General features: G+C 42.3%; 1 protein-coding gene across 1 annotated transcript in view; it reads left to right on the plus strand.

Moving 5' to 3' along the window:
* The first annotated feature begins 506 nt into the window (after positions 1-506).
* The window catches only part of TRIM71 (tripartite motif containing 71), a 54,531-nt gene continuing 28,212 nt past the window's right edge, over positions 507-26,825 (plus strand). The window contains exon 1 of the mRNA XM_032698624.1: positions 507-1,397. Coding sequence (XP_032554515.1) covers positions 507-1,397 — 891 coding nt within the window. The remainder of the gene's footprint in view (positions 1,398-26,825) is intronic.

A 26,825-nucleotide genomic window follows, 5' to 3' on the forward strand; every position in this document is an offset into this window, starting at 1 on the left:
ACAAGTAACCAAACCACGTTGTCAAACTGCTGACCCGAGGGGGAGATGAGAAGACTGTGTGAGGTATTGACCGATCCGGGAATCGATACAATTTGTCTAATGCAACGGGGGATCGGGGGTTAAGTACGTGTGAGGGAAGAGAGGATCCATTTTCTGAGGGAGAACGGGACAGCTACACCTTGATACCAAAAATACCCCCGCCCCCCCCCACCCCCGCAGCAGCCAGCCCGGCAGCAGCGAGGTACGAGGCGAGGACCCAGCTCCCTGCAGACCGCCGAATCGATGACACCGTATTTGCAAAAACGGCCAATCGATCCCACTTGGCAAAACGACTGATCGATGCCAGCTTGCTCGTAAGCTGCTTGCAGAACTACCTTCTCCCCGCGCCTCTGTTTTTTTCCGCCCACGCTGCCTTTTTTTTTTTTTTTTTTTTTTTTTTTTTTTTTTTTTTGTGAGTGAGGAGAGACACGTTTTTGCCCCCCATCGGGGAGTCAGGCTTGTCGCAAATGGCTTCGTTTCCCGAGTCTGACTTCCAGATCTGCCCGCTGTGCAAGGAGATGTGCGGGTCGCCGGCTCCCCTCTCCTCCAACTCCTCCACCTCCTCGTCCTCCTCGCAGACCTCCAGCTCCTCCGGGGGCGGCGGCGGCTCCTCCTGCGGAGGCCCGCCGCGGCGGCTCCACGTCCTGCCCTGCCTGCACGCCTTCTGCCGCCAGTGCCTGGAGGCGCAGCGGCACCCCGGCGCGGGGGACGCGCTCAAGCTGCGCTGCCCCATTTGCGACCAGAAGGTGGTGATCTCGGAGCCCTCGGGCATGGACGCGCTGCCCTCCTCCAACTTCCTTCTCAGCAACCTGCTGGACGTCGTCGTGGTGGCCGCGGCCGCCGACGAGCAGAAGAACGGCCGCGCCGCCGGGGCCGGCCCGGCCGGGGGCTCCGGCGCTGGGGGGGGCGGTGGCGGCGGCGGCAACAACCGGCACCACGGCCGCCCGCCGCCGGGGCCACCCCGCGCCGCCGGCTCCTCGCCCGCCGCCGCCGCCGCCTCGGCCGCGCCCTCCTCGACGTCTTCGTCCTCCTCCTCCTCGGGCGGTGGCTCGGCGGCGCTCCTGCTGCGGCGGCCCCACAGCCGGCAGGGCGAGCCCCGCTGCAGCTCCTGCGATGAGGGCAACGCCGCCAGCTCCCGCTGCCTCGACTGCCAGGAGCACCTGTGCGACAACTGCGTGCGGGCGCACCAGCGCGTCCGCCTCACCAAGGACCACTTCATCGAGCGCTTCGCCGCCGGCCCCGCAGCCGCCGGCCCCGCCGCGCCACTCGCCCTCAGCCCACCCTACCCTGCCTCGCCATACAACATCCTCTCCGTCTTCCCCGACCGGGCTAGCTACTGCCAGCACCACGACGACGAGGTGAGCCGGTGCGCGGCGCGGGAGGGAGGGAGGGAGGAAAGGACGGAGGGGGCGGCCGCGCTCCCGCCCCTGGCCGGCGCCAGAGGGCCCCCGCCCGCATCGCTGCCTCCCGGGGGGCGGGCGGCGGTGGGGACCGGCCGCACAGCTCCCGGAGCCCGCGGAGGCGCTGGGCTCCTGCCGCAGGGCTTGGGAGACGGAGATGGGCTCAGGGTTGGGGGCAAGGCCGCCCCGCCAGCGGCGTGTGCGGGGGGCGGGAGCCGCTGGAACACCGGGGGAGGGCGTGCGGCGTCCTGGTCGCGTCCTGGTCGCGCCCTGCTCCCACCGGGCGTCGCTCCGCACCGCCGCCCGGGAGGAGGAGGAGGCGGTGAAGGTGAGCCGGGGGGGGCTCTCTGCGAGATGCGAGAGACGCTGTACCCGGAGGCGGTCGCCGGAGCTCCGGGCTGCCTGTGCGCGGTTTGCGGAGGGGGCATCGGGCTGCTGCGGGCGCTGCCCCTCAGAGGGAGCTTGTCGGGCGCGTACCGAGGGGTGGCGGGGCCGTGGAGATGCAAGAGAGAGAAGTTTAGAGGCGCCTCCCCTCCCCCCCGAGCTCCTAACGCTTCTAATGCGAAGTGGAGTCTATTTTGTACAACTGTGTTCGGCGTGTAACCCATCGGAGAAAGAAAAAACGAATAAATAGGAAAGGAAGATAACTGTATCGAGGAAAGGACTCCTTTTTGCTTATTTATTTATAAATAAATAAAAAGTAGTCCAAAAGTTAGTAGAGGTACTCACCCTTGTGAATACTAGCTACATCTACTGATACAAAAACGGAAACTTGCTTAATGTGGTCTTAACTTGCAAAACCAAAGCGTTTTAAATTTTGTTTCTGGTGACCCTGACTATTGTTTCATAGAGCTTAAAAGAGACAGCGGCTTCTTCAAAATGTATTGAAAATGTCTTAAGTTTCATTGGGACAGTTTCTTGCTGTGATGGTTTGAAACTTGATTTTTCATTTGAGGCTGGAAAATGGCGATCTGCTGTCTTCCCCCTTCTGCTCTGGGGGTCAACGCGGGGGATTTTGCTGGAATTTTCCAGTAAATTCAGTGTTGGATGTAGTTCCCTCCCAGTATGAAATCGGACAGCACAACAAGGGGCTTCAGGGGAAAATCTGCCTGAGGACAGGGGTAGTACAAGAGTTTCCTGTGGGATGCTTGCTTAACTGATAGATGAAGGTGTTTAGCCTAGGAAATTTGGCGATGCCTTTGTCTTCAGTTTGCAGGGACACTTTTTCTGTCTTCTCGAATATTGCTGTACCTCAGAAATAATTTTTCTAGGAAGGTCTGGAAGAGCATTTTTTGTTTCTTAAAGTTGGTAGTGTCAGAGGACTAAGTACGAATTTTGTGGAAAAAGAAAAACCTTAAAAGGACATTTAGACAATGTGAGGTGTACTTGATGGACAGTGAAGTTTTAAAAAAAAAAAATCCATCCCAGCAATGGTATTGTAGTTGGGCTGCTTACAGCTTTTTGTGGTATCAAAGTACCTTCCTGCTAGTGGGCTTCCTAGAGCACACACGTAATATTGAAAACCAGAATAAAATGAGGCATGATGTTCTTAAGACAGTAAAAAAGCTAGCTTTTTGCATTCAGTTCGGAGTATAACTTTGGACTTGTGGTACAGGCTGAAAAGCTTGTAGTTTTTGTGTTCTCAGTAGTATGAAAGTTCTCGTTGAAGTGTGTAAAATGAAATAATTGATGGCTTTTGGCCATAGCATAAAATATCCGTCTTTTAAAATGATGTATTCTCCATTACTTAGTGAAGAGTACTTGGGACAGGAGCTCCAAGGTATTTTGTGGACTTAAAATCTTAGAATTGCAAAGGGAACAAAGATATTCTAGCCTTGCTTAAACCCTACAGCTTTTCTAGAAGTAACTTCTAAAGAAGCTTAATTTATTTTACATACCTAATTTTATTTTCAACAGTGTGCTTTGAAAAGATTGCATGGCTCATAGAATTGGTTTTGGGTGTTCTTGTGTCCTGTAGACCTAGAAATTGTGTTAAAACAAGTAAGCATTTTCAAACCTTCAGCTCCTGTTGAGAAAAGCTTTTATTCTGCAAATTAATGATCTACTATTGTTCTTGATTAGTGGGTTTTGGTGGTTCCTTAATGCAGGTGTACCTGATGAGTATTTGCAAGTACTTATTATTCACTCAAGGGGAAATTGTTTGGGAGAGACTGACTGTAGGGAACAGTTTACACTGTAATCTTTCTCACTTCGGCTAAAAATATGGGTGATGTGAACAACTTTTTTTGAGAAAGGGTGGCTGCAAAGCTGCGAGGGTTATTGCTTGTTTAATTCTAAGAATGCTATTTATAGCCTCATAAAAGCAACGATAATAGAAAGGCAGCCTTCCAGAAGAGTACTTAGTGCATCACTTAAGTACTTTGTTTGGCTAATAGTGTAAAAACAAACCTAAAATGCAAGACAGGAATGGTAGCCTGAAAGCTTAATATTAGTAGTTAGAAACTCTGTCTCTGCTCCATGTGTAAGTGAGAAAAGCTGGTGAGCAGGATATTCCCTCAGACCAATGTCATGCAGATAAAATTTGAGCACAGGCAGATCTCATATGTGAGCTGCTGAAAGAGTAGTTTTCTTGGATGCAGTTTCTCCTTCCTCAGGATATATCCTCCTCACCCTGTTTGAGATGAGTTATAAGGAGTTTGACCCTGTCCCTGAGGTTTTTATCAACAAAAGTTACTGGCTCCCTTATGTTCTTGCCTAGAACATGATATTCCTGTCCTAACACCACTACTGATTTGTTACCTTTGGTCCTGTTCGTCTCTGGTCTTTCCACCTCTCCACCTGGGAGTCACTGTCCATTCCCCATCATTTTTCCTTATTCCACTCCTATTTTGTGATGCTGTCAAGTGAGAAGGGAAATAACGCTGTGGGTGGTTACTTACTGGGTGTTCCAAGTCTCAGAACAAGACTACATATCCACATTTGCCAGACAAGATCAGGATAGTTGGTCATCCTTTGAATGCCGAGAAATGCAGATTTCATATCTTAACTGGGATGTCTGGAGCAGTCTCTTTTTAGTCGAGTTGGTTCTGGTCTCAGTTGAGCTGTTGCCTCGTGTTCTGAGCGCATACAGTCTCTAAAACAGAGAATATTGACTGTTACAGTAGTGGCAAACATTAAAGAAAGTGGAACCCTGAACACTGCTTTCAGAGTGGCAGTGCCTGCAAATACTACAACGATGCATGAAAGTAAGTGATTAAACTATTGCTGTGGGGAGGTGGGAGGAGGGAAGCAAAAGCCAATTTTTTGTCATAGAGCTGCTATTGAAACCTAGTCTGGTTGCTCACGACTTTAAACTTCACTGTCGGAGGTAAAATCCTACCACGGCAGCAGGGGAAATGCTTCAGCTCTGTTTCAAAGCATTCTACAAAAGTAACAATGTTGCAACTCCGAGATTTTTCTTTTGTCTGGCCGCGTTTGTTGTGTGGACATAACTGTCAATGCTATAGTAGTAACTAGATGTTACTGTAATAAACCCAACTAGAATAGGGCTTTAATCTCGAAAAAGATTTTACTGTAGTCATACTCGTATTTAAATAAAATATGCTAACTGATAAGTCAAAAATGCAGAACGTGCTTGATTGTTTCATCTCTCAGACTGAAAGAGCACCTGTTTTTCTTTTCTTAGAAATATCAATAGGCTGCAAACTAAACCATAATCTCAGAAAACGTTGAAACAACTGTAGGGCACTTGGGTTGTGTAGATAAACTACCTGGATCCAAGTGAGTTTGCAGAAAGTGGAAAACACGACAAGTTGCAGATTAAGTAATGCCTGCATTATGCCAAGGCTCAGCTGCTGTGTGCTTTAGCATCATTTGGTGATAAGTGGTGGATGGTCAAAACACTTCAATAGCAGACTTCTAACACTTTGTAGGGAAAGCGTGGAGTTGCCAAATTCAGTCAACCTAATGGTGTGTGACCCTCTGCTTCTCGTATTGCTCTACAGAGGCATAACCCTGTAGCACCATGGCTCCCTTCACTGCAAGAAAGGATTTGTAAGGTCTTTTTCTGCTTGCTCTGAACCACTCTGTTCCTTCCTTTTGCTTGCATCAGTTCTGTCTTAGGTCAGGATCTTAACCGATCAGATTAATTCACAAACTCCTAAGTTTATTACCAGATCAGTGCATGTCAGTGGTTCATAGGGCTGTCAATGCATGTAGACAAGACTTGTTAAATTAGATTGCTTTATTGAATTCTGGATTTGCATATATTCTTGAATTCTTTGTCTTTTTAGGTTACAAATGAAATGCATTCCTTCTTATTGTCCTACTCACTGTAAAAGATGCAACTTTCAGAGGAATGTGCAGGTATGGGGGAAGGCATTCAAATGCATAACTGTCAGCTGAATGGAAAGCTACTTATCTGGTACCTTGGAGAAATTTGCTGATTAAATTTATGTCTAAGCTGCTCTAATGTGGGGTAAAGCTCTGGTTTCACAATAGGAGGGAGCAAGCTGTCTAACATCTCGTGGCTACTCAGAGAATAGGGGATCTCAGTTCCTCCTCTCACAAGCTTGGCTGTGTGCACTCAGGAGATGCTTCTCTGAGCCAATTTAACTCACTTAACATGACAAACCAGAAAACTTTTCTCCCGTCTTCTAGTGTTGGTATAAGTTTATTTTAATTGCAGAGGAATCTGGCCCAAGCTAAACTGGTACGAGAAAAAGGAATAGTGTAGTTAGGCAGGAATGGTAGGTTAAACATGGTTGCTTTTGTGTAATGTCTTACAGTCCCTGCCAAATGCTGAGCTTTACTCCATGGTGCTCTTAATGCCAGTCACCCACGTCTCACCAAAACAGTTGGCTAATGCAAAGGGAATATGCCTGTGTTCCCAGTTCTGTGTCTCTTGCTCAAGGGCTACTTATATGAAACTGCAACATGTTATATAAATGTGATGCAGGCTTTTGCTATTCCATTTTCTAATGATTACGGGGTTTGCCTCCTAACAAAATGATTAAAAATTTTAGGAGTGTATCCTGGTCTTAATATGCAATACTTCACTGTGTTGCTGGTGCTGTGACTGCTACAGCTTCAGCCTTAGAGGAGAATGTGCATGAACTAGAGGAATTCATCCTTCTAGTATATGTGAGAAACCCTGTATTCTGCTTTGTACTGATGCACCTGTCATTTGTCATACTTGCTGTGTCTTTACTTCTGATATCAAATGCAAATGCACATACAGGTGCCCATCTGAAGACAATGCTTCAGATTAAGTTACTGATGCTTGTATTTTCCTTTTTATTTTTTTTCCTGGTGAAAAAAGCAAGGGAGTAAGTTATTTTGTTCATATGTGATCTACGTAATGTGGAGTTAACATCTTCAGAATGATAAGGGGTTTTAATAGTCTTTAATTTCACACTATTTTTTAACTTAACAATAATGTTCAGGTATTTGGTGCTAAACAGTTACCTCTTGGTTTACTCTGCCTTACCTTCCTTTTAGCTGAGTCACCTCTTTAGCTCCTGGCTCTTCCCTGCATGCAGAAGTCTTTTTTTTTTTTATTTAATTGATTCTCTTTAGTAAGAGAATGAAAACTTTTGGCTTTAATACCACACTGGACAGAATCAAAACCTCCTCTGCTTTGCTTTGACTAATGCTGAAAGACACACTAAATTTTAGGGTAAATACAGCAAAGTTGTCAGGTTTTGCTGCTGGTGATAATCTGATATATTATACGACATTAATTAAACATGATTTCAGACAGTTTTCAGTGAATAAAAATTGAAAGAAGCAGAAATGCCATGGCTGTTCAGGCAACTATTGTGGACTGTTTTTACTTAGAGCATGTCTCTGAAAAACCAAGAGTATTACTATGTGTAAGAGTGTTAATGCTTGCAGACTGCAGCATAGACCTCTGAGGTTATAGTAACTTTCTTGAGAAAATATGACTGGAAATGTGCATACAACAAATAGGCATGAAACTAGTCAACTATACCCATAATTTAGTTTTTTTAACTACAGTTCTGTTAAAACCAATGTCTTGAGGTGTATCTCATAACTGGGAGAGAAGGTCTGGCTGAATTTTTGCCTCAATTTAGTGATGAACTTCTGCATCATGTGTAGCAGTTTCTCCTTTCAGCTAAATCTTCAGCGCATGTAAACATGCTTGCTAGACCATGCTTCCTTAGAGGAAAACTACCTAGTTCCTCTGTTTTGAAGTTAAGGAGGTATCATTCCTCTTTCAATACTGTCTTGACCCTGTCTCTTCCTAGTTTTCCTCCCATACTCCCTTCCTTCCTGCAAAGTTGTTGGTGTCTTTCCATCAGACAAAGAATCACGATGTGTTGAGAGCACAGATCTTAAGCTGCACGAACAATGCGCTGAATGCAAGACTAATGTTGCCACAGATAAGATTTCACAGAAGGGGTTTATTGTCTTCAGCTGTAATCCAATTTCAATAGAGCAGTTACGTATATAATCTTGGATCATAATTATGTAGTACATAATTTTTACTAATGCTTTTACCCTATAATTCTAAGTCTTAATTAAAGTGTAGAAATACTGGATGGGAATGGGACTACTGCTTGGCAATGCAAGTACTGGTTAATGTAATGAATGGATGTCCCTGTTCCTAAAATATGTTAAGCATATGTCCTTGTTTTAGCTGTTCTCATGGGCTCAGCTGCAGCTCCTTCCATGGGTTTTCTGCTTTCCCTGTCTGTGCTTGAAGAAGGGCTGTGTGGGTGAGATGGGTTTGGTCCTAACAAATTAGGCTTGTGCATCCAAATCAGTTTTGAAAGTCATGGGAAGAGATAAAAAATGTGCTAAGGAATTGGAGCTACACTATCTGTTAACTGTTTTCTAACTTGAGTTCAAAAACTTTTTTACTATGCCAGTGTCACCTTGGACAACTTTTTCTCTCTTTCACCTTTGCCCTCCCATCTTGAAGAAAAGAAAGCGTATGTGGCTAAGACAGGAGTAGTACTTCTTTCCTAAAGTTCTTTTGTCACTAAGCTACTTCTTTCTTCCTCTCTTTCTGTCAATCCTCAACAAAATAATTTTTCAGCTATAGAGTCTATTGGCCAGCTTTGAATGCTCCAGCTTTATAGTGTAATGAGAAAAGGAGTAAGACTTGGTACCCGTGTGTGCAATACTGACATTTATTAATAAGAATAAATTAATACTTCTATGTTCAGCTCTAAGAAACAAGATCTCCATTACTGTTATTTCATTTTCTTGTATGACATGCATTTTTAAAACCTCAGATGGTGAATTTGTTGGATAGGATGATATCTAGTCAGCAGTTTCGCTACATATATAGTTGAAATATTTTTGAAGTGACTAAGACTTGAGCTGGGAATTTCGAATATTTATTGTTTTATAGTTCTGCATGCTTTGTGCTATATGCCTCTGCACTGGTGCCGAGTTGGAGAAAATGGGTCACCTCCCACCACCAGGGAGGCAATTTCTAAACTTGTTGGACCGGCAATGGATGCAGGTCACTCTTCAGAGTTGAATACTTAAAATTCTGGGGACTGTGAAGTATGTCTTGAATGCTGTAGTGGAAATGAACTCTACTGAACAAACGAACATGTGAAATTTCTTATACTCGCTCCTGAAATAGATTAATCCAACCGGAGGCTGCTGTTGTAACCTCCTGTGTTTTACTCCTGTTTGTTACTATAGTATAATCTCTGCTAAGATCGCACATGCAAACCTAGGCTGCTTTCATACCACTGCTTTCCAGGGTTGTCAGAATAGCAACTGCTTGCCTTTGAATCTCAGTGCTGGGAGGGGAGAAGGGTCCTTTAGTGGGCTAAAAGTAATAGCTGAGCTTGTGTGGCGTCATTTTCCCTTTACTGTTAGTTGGTCTCCACGTATTACCAAAATATTTAAAGGTGTCCTGTCAAGTTTGCTAAATTTTATCTTTTCTTTGCTTGTATTACATGTCCATCCCATATATTTTTGTGGATAGCCAATGTTATAAACTACCATCTACCTTTTTGCTAATTAAGGTATTGTAAATGTACAGAACTACCAAATGCTGTGTTTGGCTGGATTAAAAGGCTGGCAGGGACCTGAAATACAGGAATCAAATCTCAATGGGATTCTCAATGGTAATGTTGGAGCTTGTTGCTGTATCTTCCCCATCTCCCATGTTGTCTGGGGTTTTGTGGGTTCAGTCTGCATGTCTATATACTTGCTGTCCAGAGTGGCAGGCATATGCTACAAGACTAATTTTATACAGCCTTTTGTTCAGCTGCTCTTGGTTAACAAAAGGCAAACTATTATTTATGGGAAAATGTCAGCTATCAAACTTCAAATCCTCCCCTTTTCCCTCCCCCTTCACTTCAGTGGTTCTTATCACTCCGCCATTCACACTGTCACTTAATCCATAATAAAAAGAACCTAACCTTAAATATTGGGTGCAAGTAAAGCTTGAAGGCTGTGCCCTTAAGCTTAGTAATCCAACCTAGTGCTGCATCAGAGACTGGAGAAATGCTGCTGTCCTGTGTGAGTGTTGGTAGTGTGGTTTGTGAATCGCCAGGGAGCGAGTCGGTACTAGTCGTCTGACAAGGTTACTATTCCTGATTCTCTGTAACCTTGAATAATGCCATGTCAGGTGGTGGGGGGTGTAAGAGATAGCGATCAGGGAGCTCCTGGGGTCTTGCTGCTTCTGTGTCTTTCTGTGGTTTGGAGGTCAACTATATAGTTCTAAAATGCTTTAGTAAGTGCGTGTATATGTAAGGCAGAGTGGGTCTGTTACTTTGAGGAAAAACTTGTTAGAGAGTGGAAAGAAGGAGCATCATGCCTCCAAGCTGCCTTTTTTTCCCCTTAAAAAACAGTGCTGGTAAAGGGTTAAATTCCACCCCCCTGCAGCACACCCCGCCCCCACCGCTATATATGGTGTGCCCAAAGGCACTGGAGATTTAATACATTGAAGTTGGAGCGTGAAGGGGGTCTGCAGGCTGCTAGACAAAGTCACTCAAATTTCAGGAATACTTGATCCATACAAGGATGTTACTTGAGAAAGGCATAGCTTCTCTGTAAGAAACTGGTTGCCAAATGAGCCGGCTGAATGTCCCAAACACAGCTTTTGTGGCTAGATGAGCAAATTGGAAACCAGATTTTCTTGAGCTGATGACTGACTGACAAGCAAGCCAGCTAAAGTTGTGAGAACTGTCTCCCTTCAGGGGAGTGGTTATTTATAGGGGAAAATGAAAATTGTGATTCTCCCACTGAAGTGCATGTAAGTTGTGGAGACTATCATGCAGATAATGATACAACAGACAAATTAGTTGAATAGACTGAACGCTAGTCTGAAAAAATGGCAAATAACTTCCCCTATCTAGTTACTGTAGAAGCAGCTACAAGTGCTGCAGCGGTGCCCCATAACAATGTATTTGGTGTCAACTTCTGTTAAAGGCTTTTAAATGGATGGCCAAGTATTTTGGGAAGAAAGGAGGGACAGTTTGTGGAAAAAGAACTTACCAAAAATTAGTATAACAAAGACATTGGTAGTAGAAAGCTTAAACAGTGTTCTGGAGTGGATTCTGGAACACTGAGGTCCCAGTGCTTCTAATTCTGCTTTTGTATATAGTAAAATGGTAATGGGGAAGACTTAATGCTCTCCTTGCTTCTTCCCCTCTTGTACTTGATACAATTATAAGTGAGGGAGGGGATGTAATAATCCCCCTTCCCCCAATATCATGAAAGCATTGATAAGATTCAAATTAGGAATTGGATTACAGTTATAAATGATGGCTGTTGACAGTGTCCAAAAAGGTAACAACATGCCCTTTCTTGGGTGCTATCTGCCTTCTCCATTCTAGACAACATATATTTAGATTGACAATATTATTTCATTGTAGCTCTTCCTCTCTTCTAGCATTACTAATTTTTTCATGAGCTCTGAGCCTCTTACTAGATAATTAACATATGACCCTTGAGCTTCCTGTTGCTGAAGCATAGCTCCCTTACTGGAATTATCCTGCAGGGTTGTTGGTAGGATGGTTCATAGGGGGTTTAGTGGGCAGTCTAAGCAGACTTGCTGTTAGCGGAAGCGAGACTTGGAGGATCTTGAGGTGACTTTCTCTGCATAGCTGGCATGCTGCTGGAGAGCTGTCCACTCCAAATTTCCAGCAGCTCCTGAGAGGTGCTTTTCCCATTTGTATGCATTTTCCCAGTGCATGCAAATGCATACATATCTGATAAACTTCACAAGTTTTAGACGATTGTGATTTGTCAAAACAAAAGACCTAATCTGCATGTTATTGCCTTTCTAGCAAAGGTAATGTTTATCCCATCTTTGCATCTTGTCAAAAAGTAGTTCAGTAAGAACCTCTGAATCTGAACTATTATGCTAAACAGTAGCAGCTGTGTTAGTCTAGCTTCTTTGTCTCTGTACAAAGACAAGTGGAAAACTTCTAAGGCAATGTTCACCTGAACCTGAAGGGGTGCATGTGGGCCTTTCATTCCAAGTGGCTTATCCTTGAAATAATATTTTCAGGGAGCAATTGTATGCTTTGATTGCATATGTTGTTACGTATCGTTACATGGAAGTTATGTACTTTTCCATTGTTTTTAGAATTAAAAATTCTTTATGATATAGGAAGGTAGATCTTCTACAGAACTACTAGAGAGATTTTGCTAGAAGTTCTGAAGCACCACAGTTAAAATTATTATAATGTGTACACTTTCATTTCCCCTTGTAGGAGACTTCAACATTGACTTGGATATAGGTTAGGTCAGCATGTCTTTGTAAAGACTGGAGTAGCTGGGTTCTGTGGCTGGCCACTTAAGCTTGTAGTGGCATACTATACACTCAGGCTTGGCTTAGATCTAAAGGCTCTTCTTTCACTGGAACACTTCCTTGTCAGTCCTTTCCTCACTTTTCGTATACCTCGGAGTCAGTGAAGTGAGTTCAAGTAGTACATGATTACTGACAATTTTTACTAGTGCTCCTGTCTTGGTCTCTTGTCAAAAATGAAAAAACCCACAACTTTTATACACTGAGAGAACAAATAAGAGAACCTTAATTTAAAAGTGCAGGTGTTAACATGAAACTTACTTTTACAAACTGCAACACAAATCACCTTGAGCCATTTTTTGAGTTAAGTTTCATTTTCGTATCTCAGTCTTTGGATACTGCAAGCGATTGAATTGTATTTATCTTCAGAGAGTACCATAATTTTTGTAGTTATAGAAGTAATTTAGGTTGTTAAACTACTTATAGCTTTATTTTAATTGGTTTCCCATTTGCTTGCCTAGCTGAAAAAACTTAGTGTGGCAGACTTACTCAGCTGCTCATTTGGCAACCGGTTTCTTACAGTGAAGTCATGCCTCTTAATTAACATCCTTGTAAATACAATTCAAGGTTAGCATTTTTATTCTGTATATGATATCACTTCTGAAACTTGTTCTTAATGCCAGCCTATGCCATTCAGCAAAGAACAGGACCGCTAAGGAGCTTAAGTTGATGAAACCCCTCAGTGGTGTGGACTCTCCCAAGTGGGGTACAGGAACAGAAAACTGTGTTCATTATAGGCATAGAGAGGTGACAGTGTTTGCTATGCAGGCAAAGCAAAGTGCTTGCACAAAACCCAGCTAGTTGTCTCACTAGCTTTGTCACAGGTATCAGTTATTATCTAAATGTGCATTTCTTTTCTGCTTCAGCCTTCTTCAGGAAGTTTTGTGTTCTGTATCTGATCCCTTTGTGCATTGATCAGCAACAAATAGCAGGGTGAACTGGCTCAAATCTAAGAGAAAAGAAGCCAGTGCCAGGCTCACTGAAGTCATTGGACAATGGAGGTAGCAAAATCCTGCAGCTGAAGATGCTATAGGGAAGGAGAAAAAGCACTGAAGTTCCCTTTCTGTCTTCCAAACCTGTTCATCTCTTTTCCTTCCCCAGCTCTGCCTTACACTGAACAACCAAAACTTTGAAAGGGAAATTAAACAACATGTGTACTTTGAATGAATTTTTGGTTAAAGCCATAGTTGAGCTTTTCATTAGAAAGCATTCTTGTGACTAAACATCTAGTGCAAGTCACTGTGTAAACATGGAAAGTGTTTATGTCTCTCAGCTGTTCAGTAATGTGCTTTTTTGTCTGTTGCTATTCATTTGTCTTTGTTATTTATTGTCAGTATATGTATGTAAACATCACTTTTATATAGTATTTATGAGGGTTTGGCTAGCATAGTAAGACTGACTTATTTTTTTCCTAAATGAAAGATAAATCTTGACAGTTAATCAATCTAGGAATAATGTATTGAACCAGTTTCCTGTCAGAACTGCTGTTTTGTCTTTACCAATGTTCAATACAGCTGTTTTGGAAAAAAAAAAAAAGGAAAGCCGTTTAGTATATATTTTTAAAGTAACTGGTCCCCAGGGTATCCTTCCATTTTAATTTTAAAATTATCAGGGAAAGCCTTGATGATGTCCTGTCTTATGCTATTTTAATATTACTTTACTAATATAAGCAACAGAAAAAAATCATGATCTCAACTTAAAGTACCATATAATGCATGAAATTTAATATCATCTTGTCTAGAGGAGAAAACAGTATTTTCATCAATATCTTTATTGCTTGAATTTTAAATTTGTTTTGATACCATCCAGGGGGGAAATGTAAAAGGAAACACTTTTCATTAGCTAGGGCATGGATTGGAAAGAGGAAGTGTTGCATGTTAAAACAAAGACCAGAATAAAAAAGCTGAAATTACTGTCTGCTATCCCAATGTACTGTCAGCAGATGAGACTCACTGAAATGGAATGCTGTCTTGGAAGTCTTGTTTGTTTTTTCCAGGTGTTCCTCAGTATATGAGAATACGGTATTAACCTTCTTGCAGAATTCAGGTGGACTTGTATATGGTTTACTTTGGGATGGAAATCAGACAAAGTACTCAGGATGAGTATATCCTCGTTATAACTGTGTTTTAGTTGTCAGTTCTTGAGGAAATGACCAGAATTTGGTTTATTCCTCCCTTTGAGAACAGTTATCTCCTCCTATGTTGTGGCTTATGATTTTACTCCAAAACTTCCTGTATGAATTTTCCTAAGGTATGTGTAAAGAAATATTTAGCACCTGTATTAGTGGATTCTCATTTTGGATATAGATGGGCAGTTTTTTCCATTTGGCTTCTGTGGCAGAGATACTTCAACAGATATCTCTGTAGTCCCTTGCTTAAGGAGGGGGGAAGTGAAGGGAAATAATCCAAGGTGACTTCCACAGCTCTAAATCTAGTAAGTTGTTTTAGATGCACATATGAAATAGCACAAGTTTTTGAGCAGCATGATGGGAAATGATAAAAAATACTAATTATCTAAGAAAAGAAACTCATCTTCAGAAACCCCTGTCTGACCCAAGCAAACTGTTGCCAGCCGTTCACTAGGAGCAAATGGCTGTTCTTGGAAGATACTTTCCTAGATCAGTGACAGTCAGAATATCGTGGTGTGTGGGTTGTTTTTCCCCATTTCATGTATCTGTTTTTCTCCAAGCAGGGGAGATGTTCCTGCCAAATATGTATTCCATGGCTCTTTTTCTGCTACAATGAGGTGGAAATGCTTTCAGAATGAAAGAACTTTGATTTACAAAGTTTAAACAAACAAAAAGAGACAAAACCAGCCAAAACAAATTCTCAAAACACCCAGCTCTCATGTGGTCAGAGAAGCCACTTCTTGGAGTAAGCTGACTTGTTTCATGTTTGATCCCATATGGAGTTATGGAGGGAAACCATTCCTCGAGTGCTTTTGTTAAATAAAGCTGTTGCCATGAATTAAGCAACACTGCCCTGGAATGTTTCTGATCATGGTCTTGCAGAGCTTGTGACCTTTGCACTGAACATGTGAACTGAAACTTCATCTTCCAGTGTTCAATAACCATGTTAAAAATTCAGAGGTGAGGCAGTCTTGGGACTTCCTTAGGCTAGCTTAAATGCCAAGTGAAATTTAAGTACTGATTTATGCAGTTACTCTTCCTTTTTTTTTCTTTTTTTTTGGTAAGTCTAAGCTACAATTTATATTGTAAATCTGAAAATTCTTTATCAATTAAAAAGCCCTCAGACTCTTTTATAGTGTTTTAATTTATGGAAGCCTAGTAAGGTATTAAAATACTGCCACCTTCTTGTCTAGAAGCATCAACAACTCCTCGTTTGAATGTCTGTACTACTATACTACTACTACTGATTTTTAAGGCAATTGCTTTAACCAAGAGCTGGATGTAGTGCCTGAAAAGGCTGTTCACTTTAACTGGGCTGCAGCTGAAAGTGGGAGAGAAGCAGTTTAAAACTATGCCTCTTGCAGTATATCGCTGTTTGATGTCTCTGGACTTCCTACTCTACTAGAACGCTATAAACAATTAGTCCATTTCTTGTTTACCAGATAGAAACACTGCCACCTCTTGGCTACTCACTCACCTGACCTTTTTAAACAATTTTGTAATTTCTTGATGTTTTCCGAGACTCTGTTTTTTGAATAACACAGGTGGTTGTGTAGTGAAAGTCTTAATATAACATACTTTAGACTTAAGAATTTGCATGGAGATCTTAATTATTTACTTATTGTAGCCTGGAACAAAAGGAAGATGGAGTGCAAGTAGCACTCATTGAGTAGATTGAGTGGCTCTCAACTCTTACCCATTTGAGTATACCTTCCTTAAAAATATGCTGAGCTGAGATGGGCTTCTGCCCTTATTAGATTAGCTGACCAGACAATTTGGCAACAGTATTGGCATCTGAAAGTAATGTCTGGCACAAAGGGATTCAACTTTTATGCCCTTAAAAGGGAGTGACCAAGTATTTTCTACTGATCTTTGTTTATTTGATTTTAGTTGATCAAATGCCGAGTTCTGCAGAGCTGGGGAAAGAAGGCTGGGTTCTGGCTGTGTTTCTGATAACAGTTTTAGTGAAGTTGGCTTGAGTAGTTTAAAATGTTGCAGTTTTAAGGATTGCCTTTATCGTATGGGGTTATAGTAACTAACTGTTAATTCCAGAACACTTCCCAGTTAAGAGGGAAGTTTATGCTTCCAACCAAAAACCTTTTATTGCTGTAAGCAGCCTTGTCTTTTTCTATAACTGTCTAGTGTTTTGCTGGTCACATGTTTCTGGTTGTGCAGTGAACTTTATTCTTAATAATATATACAGAAGGGTGACTTCTTCAGCCCAGTTAACCTTCTAGATATGAAATGAGCCTTGAAGAAGACCCATGATGTTGGCTTTTACTCTAACAAACCAATCCAATGAGTACTGAGAAGAATTCTTACTTAAACCTGCCCAAATGAGAGAGAAGTCTGATGTGCCCCTCTCAGAGGACTTTTCCCATAGAACAGTTCTGGTGCAAAGCAGTGACACTCATATCCCAAAGGGCTGTAGTAGAAGCTAGGGTAATCCCCACCTCAAGCAGCAAGTTTTAGTGGAACATAGAAAGTTGACAAAGGTGTGTACAGAACATGAGAGGACTTCAGCAGTTGAGTGGGGATTGTCAGGATGCTAACAATGTCCTGACTTCTGTATTAGCAACTGGAATTAATTTCTTGATGTGTAACTTAAGCTCCATAATGATGATAGAGGATCTGGGTTTCCAACATCTGTTTATAAGTTGCAGCTCAAAACCCTTTCCCAAAAGTAGTCTCTTTCTTACACCCCATACCCCAGCCCCTTCAGGTGTGGGGGTGGGAGGTCATGGTGGAGCTTTGCACTTTTGTATTCCTGTTGTATGCATGCCTCAAAAATGAGGCAGGTGTAAATCCAGTTTCCTGTGAATGAACTTCTAAATCTAATTTCTGAGATAATGGTTTAAAGTCATTTGTGGGAGCTGTTCAACGTTTTATAGAACAAAACCTGAGTGACTGGCCCGAGAGAGAGAGAGAGCAAAGCTTCCTAGGAGAGGAGGGGGGTTTGGGGTGCCAGTCTGTGTTGCAGTGGCTTTTATTTCATGTAAATAAATTCCTTATCATGAGTTTAATAAAAAAAAAAAAGAGGTCCTAGACTCTTGTATTACTGCAGTATAACCTAGAACATAAGCTGCAGTTGTTTTAAGACCTTCTGTAGCCATAGCAAATAAGGCTTCACTGTGCAAGGTATGTGCTTCCTTTTTGCATTTTAGAGTGAGGAAATAGAAAAAGGTGGAAGTTACTAACTATACATTAAGCCTTCTCTCATTTCTTGACATGTAGTAAATACCATTAGTTGTTTAGCTTCATGAATCAAGGTTTAGAACAGCTGAAATTTCATTCTTGGATTTAAATGGCAAGTAATAGGACAGTCCGGAAGTTACTAAAATATTTTTGTTCAGCAGAAAAAAATCCCCTGTGTTGTGTTTAGTTTTGATGGCATACAGATTAAAGGTGTATTGTGCTGGTGCTGTGGCATTAATAGGCACTGTTTAGTGTCTATTTTTCAGCATCCTTGTTATTGCAGAGTCAGTAATCCTGTATAAGCAGTACTGATTTTTAAAATGGAGGCTTGCTGGAGGGTGGAAGGATTGGCAAATATGGTGTATCTAAAAATTACTGAAAAACAATAATTTTTTGAAGTGTTTCTTTAGTGGCAGATTCATTAGGATAAAATGTTAATAGTTTTGGCTAATTTGTGATAAAAGTGAACAGATAATGGAAATTTCAGAATTGCTTGCAGCTATTATAATGGCTAAGTATTTTGAATGGAAGAACAAAAACCTCTACCTTGAGGATTTTTTTCAGTCTTTTTGACAAAGCTTTAGAGTTTTTAACATCTCAAAACATGTTTGACCTCCCCACCCTTAAGCCATTTTGACACTCTTTACCATTGCATTTCAACAGGAAAGAAAGATCCTTTTTATAGCCAAATGGCTTCCTCCTTCTCTTCTCCCTCTTTTCCCTTCCATCCCCCACCCCAGAGTGCCTTTCTAGTGCTCAGGCTTCAGCTGCTGCCTGGATACTGGCTACATCTGTCTTATTTAGATGGTCCTAAGGAAAAACAGCACTGAATGTGACCGGAGGGCCAACAACAAGATATGTTTCTTTTCAAATTTGAAAGGAAGCCCTGCACTTGCTTCTGCCTGTTTCTCTAAACTGTTTTTAAATCAATCATGGCTAGTGCTGGTAAATGCCTTCTCTTCCCTCCCTCCCTGAAATAGTCAAAATCCAAAGCATTTGAAAAGTCTAACAAGTTAATATGGTGGTGTTCACTGACTGTTTCCCTTCATACAACTTCCAGTTTGATGAAATAAACTCTTTATGGGCTCTTGCTTTGAGGCAGCTATTGGGAAAAGTTTCAAAGAGGATACTGTGGCTCTGGGTGGAATTTGGAGGTTTGCAATTCCATAAAATGCTTGCACTGACAGCAGACTGGGCTTTTGTGCTTGCATTAAAAGGGACAGCATTAAAAACTGATTTTAGGCCTGAGCAGTGCTTGATGTTTTGTGGCGATTGGGTGAAAAAGATGATGACTGTCAAGGAAAGAGTAATTATGTGGGGCAGATGGAGGACAAAGTAGTTCCTATTTTTGGGGGAATTTTCTAATATTTTTCAAGTGCAGGATGAAGACTGGAACAATGCCACTCAAGAACTGTGTTATAAACTTGTGGGGTGGTGGTTCTGTTTTTTAAAGGTTCATCAGCTGGGTGGGGGGAAGCCATGCAACTTGATCCTGGTTTGTAAAATTCAGCCACAGTTGAAATAGATTTGCCCTTGTGAAAATATCTTGTTACACACAAAATAGGAGGAGACTGTCTTAATGCATGAGAACATGCTGATGATTTTGCATCACAACCTGTGTGTCTAAGGTGGAGGTGCTAACTTTTAGTTAGTAATCCCTTTACCACCCCTCACCCATGAAAATGCTTCTTGTGATGAACTTCAGGGAACAGAGGAGAAACAAATAGCAGCAGAAGAAATTGTTCTTTTATTAGTTCATTTTACCCCTTGATTAAGTAATGGTTATTGCTACTTTAATTGTTTCAAGAACTTATTGACCGTTTTGTTTTTAATAGGCCTGTACGGCAGTAAACAATTATGCATGTATGACCTCTATTTTACTGTTTGCTGTGATGATTTTAAAGAGTCATGGAATAAGGAAAAAATAAGTATGTAGGAGATGCAACCTGGATAGTTGGCATGTTATTGGTGTGACTTGGGTGTCCAAGAACTCTGCCCTTTAAATTTTGTGGAAATGTTGCTAGAATGAGACTCTCTGGGTTTCATTTCAGTGTTTCCTCTGTAGTAACAGTGCTTGAACTTTGGAATCCACTTTACCGGCTTTTGTGTGGGGAGGCAGAGCAAAATGGATGTTTGCGCTGAACTCAGCACGTGCACTGAGCTTCAGATAACAATTATTTGGCTTTTTAACATCCTTGTATTTGGCATGTTGAACCAGCTACCTGGGGTTGTCCTGTGTATTTCTGCACAAGGTGCAGGAAGTAACATAGCTTGCTGGAGCTTTAATTTCCATTAACCTTGTGTTGCTGCAAACTGGCTCATGATTCTGTGCAGAGATGTATAACCATACCCAGCCCTGAGATGACTTCAACCTGTGTGGGGGAACAAAGATTCTGAAGCATGGGTCTAGGATGCATTGCAGGGACAGTCTCTACTTCAAGGCAGGCTCTTAATACTGCTGCAGGATTTGTTGTAGAACGGGTAACTTAGGCCTAAAACTAAAGGAGTGCTTTTAAAATGTGTTTCCCTGTGAAAGAGTGGATTAAATAGGGATTTGCAAAAAATGAATTTAATAACTGACTCCATTTCCTCCAGACTTAAAGGAGTAAATTTCAATTTAATTCACTGATTTAATAAAAAATAGTGGCCCAATGTCTGTTGATTCACAGCAGACCTGAGAGAGGTCACAAACTGAAATGGGCTGTGCCTGCTTAACTGTGCCTATACAGGTGGGGTTAACAGTGCTGGCACAAGCTGACGTGTACACTATCAAGATTTTGTCTTAACCAAGAGAGCTGAGTCCTAACACTCTTGTGATTAAGCTGTAGGTTTGTCTTTAGACTGCTCTTGAGAGGTGTGGGTTTTCCTGCCTGAAACGACCTGCTAATGCCAAAGGCCTCCCTGTTTTGGAACCTGTGTCTTGTTTGACATCCCATGTCTTTCCCCTTCAAAAAAACGGGGTGCTAGAGGGTAGTGATGGAGATGAATATATTAATGATAAGCCCTTGCTTCAATTTTCATTTGGTAGAAACTGAGGGATTGTGAGTTTGTCATATCATGCTTGTGAGAATTGGTCTCACTGCCAAAACCCTGTACTTGGCCTATACGTAGATCTGTGTGCAGCCCTGTTCCTCTGGCATGGGGTGGGAGGATAAATATTCACTACATGAGTAGTGTACAGCTGGGGGGAACACTGGGCATTAACCATACCCTGTGCCAAAAAGTGCTAATACGAATCTGCCATTTTTATTCCTCCTCATTGGCAGCTGAAGTTCAGGGCCTCTCCAGCCCGCCCAGAACGCCTCCAGCTCCTCAAAATGGAGGCTGTTTGCTGATACAAAGGCAATCAGCGATGCTGCTGCTGCCGGAGGGCGTTCCCTCCCCACCGCTTGGCTCCTCCAGGCGGTGTTTCTGCGGTGGCCCCGGCGAGCGAAGGGCGATGCTGCTGCTGCGCCGGGGAGGAGGGGCACGCCGGCCCTCTCCGCGTGGCTCTTCCCAACAGCTTGTGCATCAGCACCAGCTTTTACACCTGTAGCGGTATTCCTGTCACTTCACCAGCATCAGTACAACAAGCTCTATTAGGCAACTGAGCTGACTTCATGACTTCGTTCTTTATAGTCTTCATATGAGTTCTCTGGTGGCACTACAAAGTGCTCATGCTTCCATGAGGGAGTTGTCTAAACTGGGGGGATGCTGATGGGGTGGCTGTTCTGGAAAAGGTGGGTTTGCTTGGGCCAGTCAAGGAAACCGCTTCAAGCAGTTGTGAAACCTCCACTGTGTATTTGTGAACACAAATCTGCGAGGTTGTACAAGATGCTGCATCATGGAATAGATAAATACTTGCAAAGTATCTTTGGCTTCCCCTTATTGCATCCACAGTGCAGTCCTGAGATTGTAATGCTGACTGAACTAGAGGGGAGAAATGGTGTGGCATTGGGATAATTACCTGAAACTTAGAATCTCGCATGATTCCGTAGCTTCTGTTTGATACCACATAACCACAGTACTAACAGCTATCTCTTGCAGTAAACCTTGAACCATATGTGCCTTCAAGTCCAAAGTATTGCCTACAATGAAGTTGCTCTTTTTTTTTTTTCAGCACATTAAGCTATGCCGCTAACAGAAGAGCAGTCTTTACCAAGTAGAGGCACTGGCCTGCTGCATGAGCTGAGCACAAAGTCAGTGTAAAATCTTGCCTTGTCCCTCAGTTTACAAAAGCCTTCTGCAAATACCATTTTAGAATGGGGCTCTTAACACTTTTGGAGTTCTTAAGTTTTAATCCTTTATCTGTCAGATTTGCTGCTTTTGTCTGGCACCACAACTTTTCACCTGTCTTCTAATTCAGTATTTGGTTTTTTTTTTTTGAATCTGGCTTTAATGAACAAATGTAACTTAGTGTTAAGGGAAGAATATTAATGTACAGTGTAACTGGGGCTTCTGTTCACTGTAAGGGTCTTTTGACCTGCTTATTAGTGGGGGCATTGTTCTGGTAAGCCATTCCAGGACCCATCCTGCCAGTCTTCTGCACAGGATTAATCATTTCCTCTTGACCTCCTGCTCTCTTTTCCTAACATGTTGCATTGATCAGAATCCTTAACTCACAAGTTTGCTCCTGTTTTTTAAAAATGGGAGGAAAAGGAGGGGGGAAGGAATGCAAAGAAATTAGATATAATGTCTGCTGTTAACATTCTTAGTAAGCTTTATTCCTTTTTTCCTGCTTGGCTCCTCCCTTCTCCCAAGAAAAGAAATCCCTTCCTGGTATGTATTAGCTCCAGATCTCAAGCATCTTGAGTGCCTGTTTCAATGGAATTACCTTTTTTGGGGCATGCGACTTCCTGCAAAATCAGCTTTGCTTATAAGGGTCACATTTAAAGCTTTACCTAGCTGAGGTTTTCAGCTACTGATCTGCCAGATTAGAGCACTATATTAATCTTTATCTGCAGTATTTAAATCATAAGTAAGGCAGTGTCAAGAATACTGCATGTGACTCTTAATTTCCCTCTAGTTTTTTTAATGCTAGCAGAGGAAAGTATTTACGGGATCATATGGAGTACCTCCTAGTAGAGAAAACTCTGTGTTTGTCTTCACTGACAACATCTTTGTTATGCCTTTAAGAGAGCTGTTGACTTTAAGGTACCAGGGTCTGCTGCCAGCCAGTCCCAGATTATATCAGTAGCAGAAAGGAATACTTGTTCTGTTCGAATTACCCATGGGTCCCTGTATTCCCCTACTACCTGTCACTGTCAGCTGAACCAAACTTCCCAGGAGCAGACCTCTCTAAACATCAAGTTTCACTTTTGCCTTGGTTGTTCTGACACAGTGTGTGCAAGTGTGATCTGGCTTTTGAGAAGCCTGCTGTGGCTTGTGCTTCCTTTTTTTAAGGTGTTAACAGCAGCTCCAAGGGAGAGAGTTAAGCTGAAGAAAGCCTATGGGATAAAAGCAGAGATCTGTTTCCTGTTCTTGTAGAACCTCTTTCTGTGAGGCTGCATGTCTTCCACTCTTGGCCATGTGTAAGACTTAACATCTCTTCGAAATAAATCATTTAACCTGCTTTGTATCTCTGGACAGTAGTGCTGGCTGATAAACTGTTATAGGTGAATGGCCTTGCTCAGAACAGAGGAATGCTAAATGGCTGTACCCATTCCCAGGAGTACTTCTGTGCTGTTCTGGGCTACCTGGGATTCATCTTTGTACCCCAGTTGAGACTCAGAATGGCTCCAAAGGGCACCGAGCCATGTGACTGACAATGCATAGACCTGAGCACAGATTACTGAATAGCAGAAATGACAAAGCTAGAAGTAGACCATGCACTGGAAAGTAAAACTGGTTGTGGCTGTCCAATCAAAAGGAAACAGATTGGAAACTCTTATCTGTTTATCTAGTAATAAATTCATAGTCCTGTGGAGTGAGATCTCTGATTTAGAAACCCCATCCACTAAGCCCATGGAGTCTGAGCATGATACACAATAGCTCTTTGTTCTTGAAGCTGTGAGAATTACTAGCTTTTGTTAACTGCTGGTTTTGGAGGAATCTCCAAATTCCATTGTTTCCTGCCCTGAAATAGTGTTCTGGGATTGTCCTCTCAGTAAAAAAACTATGATGGCTAGTAATGTCTTCTCACTTCCCAGAGCCGCATGTTAGGACCTAGCAAAAAGGCCACATCACAAAACACCGTTTTGTTGTGTTGTGTGCATCACAAAGGATTTGGAGGCAAGAATTCTGAGATAATACAGGATGCCTCCTAGTAGATACAGCTCCATGTTTGTCTTTACTAACATAATTTTTGTAGGCAAGATCTTTCACAAGAACACCTCTATGGAGATGGAAGTGGGCCTGTTGTCTGCTTGGTAGTATACAAAGTAAAACAAACTGAAGGAGGGTTCAGGCTGACAGTTCTGGCATTGTGCATGGGAGGGGTGGCACTAGGTGCAGGGAGCCACACATCTTTCCTGCTTTGTCCTCTCTGTGGGGTGGAGGTGCTTTCAGCCATGCCCAAGACTTTGCATTAAGTAGTTGTTTTTAGCTGCTGTTGGCCACCACACCCGAATGTCTAGGCTGTTGTCCCTGGCTGCTGCTGCTGGCTGTTGTGCTCTCCACAGTCTCCCCTAGCATCTGGCTCCAGTGATAAGGGACACAGTAGCAAAGATGAGGAGGACTGTGCAGTCACAGACGGGGGCCTCTTATTTGCCCGTGGTCCAGCCCCCAGAGGTCTGTCTTCCTCTTCACTAAGCCTTCCTGTAGAAGGCTACAAGGGTCCCTTACTGTCATTGGTTGATATCAAATGGGCCCGTGCAGCTGCTCTGTGGAAAGGGGCAGTTGCATAATACTCTTTACTCTTTTTGTGTGTTATCTTGATGGACTGTGTTGGCAGTTACTAGCCTGCTCAATCAGGAAAAAAAAAAGGTCTATTGACTTGTTCAAATTTTAGCTGTGTGGGCATACATAAATTTGTTTTAATCAGTGAGACTAGATGCCTGCAAAAAAAATTTGCAGTGATTCTCCAAGAGTTTCTTGTGAATGGTTTCAAGATTTAGGCTGTCTTTCCACTGTAAACTTAAAGTTCTGGCACTAGTCCATTTACAGAGATGAAAATTGAGGTCTAATGGAAAATATTTTTTCTGGTATAAGCAGAAAAGAGATTTTTCAGTTTCACATGGCAGTCAGAATAGGACTGAGGCAAGATCGGGGCCAGTCAGTCAGTCACTTGTGTGATTTGTATCTTGTTCTACTCCCATGCCATCTTCTGTTGAAGAGCACGTGACTACCTGCAGTGCCAGGCCAGCACTTGGCTAGTTATAGTCCAGAGAGTACATATGAATCCCCAAAGAACTCTAGAGCATAGTCCTGTCTTATTTCTAGCTCAAACAATAAACAGAACTATCTTTTCAGGAAAGAAGGTATCCAGGTAGCTGGATTTTATAAGTTTTTGTGGCAGGAGCTGTGTCAGTGCAGTATCCAATTCCAGAAAGAACCTTATTATCCACTCTGAAACAAATATAATTTGATGTCTGGCATGTTTGTATGAGAACTATTTTTTAAAACAAGAAATGTGAGAAATAGCTATTTTTAGAGAGACCTCTTTTTAGCTTTGTACATCTTTGTACACCACAGAGGGTGGTGAGGCAGTGGAACAAGTTGCCCAGAGAAGTTGTGGATGCCCTATCCCAGGAAACTGTTCAAGGCTGGCTTGGCTGGGACTCTGAGCAACCTGATGTAGTGGAAGGTGTCCCTGCTCATGGCAGGGGGGCTGGAACTAGATAATTTTTAAGGTCCCTTCCAACCCAAACCATTTTATGATTCTGTGATGTCTTATACCCTTCTTGGGACCATAGAAGGGTAGTGCAGTAACAACTGTAAGAGTTAAGTTGTAGCTTGCAGACCTGATGCAGGCTTTGATCTTTCTCTGTAAGAGGGAAGTGTGCAATGGTAGAACCTATCCTCTGTCTAGGAAAGAAATAGTGAGCATGTGCAGGCTGCATGAAATGAGTGTGTAATACTTCCATGGTGTCTCAGTAGTGAATTTTAGCTTGTCTTAATGTGAGCAAACCAGAACACTAACCTAGAAAAAAAAAAAAGAGTTATTTTTCTCAGAATGGTCTTGATGAGAAAGTGTGTGTCTTTTAAGTCACTGTAATAGAAGGTTTCTGGTTACTTGTTTTGCTTCTATCTGAATTGAGTACCTGCAGAAAGGATTGAGATTGGTGCCATCTGTATCTCTTTGATTTCAAACTACGTAAAGTTTGAAGTTGCTTCCTCCAAGCAATTACCAGTGTGGTCTTTTTGTGTTCTATTGGTAGTATTTATTATTAAAGCAGAATATTCTTTCACTAGTTTTAGGTTCTCTGAAAGTCTTATTTCTTGTGGTTAGCTCTGTGACCTGTATCTAACAGTCTATGTGTTCAGAACGTGTTATGTTTGTGTTGGCTATGTGATGGTGAACCTTTCCTAGAAAGAAAGGGTCTGAGAAGAGAGGTTCTTCTGCTCATTCTTATTCTCTAAGGTGTGTGTTAAAGGTAGTGTGTTTTTTACCATGCCGGTGAAAATAGTGATTGTATGTAAAAAAACCTGGCCAACACATCCGTGTGGCTAGCAGCACAGGAATGTATTTTACTGAAGTGGTTAATGCCTAATTACGGTTCTCTGAAAATACTTCTCCTCCTCCCCCTTCCCTGTCAGAGGTGTTGGATATATGACTTAGTCCATGCCTGAAGTCACTGCTACAAGTTGGTTTCTCACATGAAGATCTGGTATGACTAATTCTGGGACACTGTCATAGGAAGGGGAGGGGAGCTCTTTATGTTCTGTTTGGACAACTTGTGCTGTTGTCACAAAGTAAAACAGTAGCTTATAATTTTATTGCCCTTGCATTAAAGCCTGGTTTGTGTGACCCTTTTAGACTAAAGAAATTACTTGAAGTTGCTTAAAAAATATTCACAGAAGTGTCTTAAATCCACGTAGAAATAACAGCTGATTACATGCAAACTGGTTTTCAGTGGGTGTGCATGTGCTCAGCTGCTAATGGAGGATCAAACGTGCTCTTCAGATGTACCTTGGTTGTGTCGGAAACCCCTTTGATACCTGTGCTGCTCTTTGCCAAGCAGTAAAACCAACCCCTTTCTAGGAACTTGGAAGCAGCCAGACCAGAATTCTGCATGCACAACGCAAACATTCAGCAGAACAGTTTATAAGGACCAGTTGGGAACTGTTACCAGAGGGCACTAGCAGATGACATTTAAGATCATGGAGGCAAAAGAAAGCAAACGCCGGTTTCTTACTCTGTCTGCCTTTGCTACCT

This window comes from Chiroxiphia lanceolata, chromosome 1 (genome assembly GCF_009829145.1).
Source record: "Chiroxiphia lanceolata isolate bChiLan1 chromosome 1, bChiLan1.pri, whole genome shotgun sequence".
Lineage (NCBI taxonomy): Eukaryota > Metazoa > Chordata > Aves > Passeriformes > Pipridae > Chiroxiphia > Chiroxiphia lanceolata.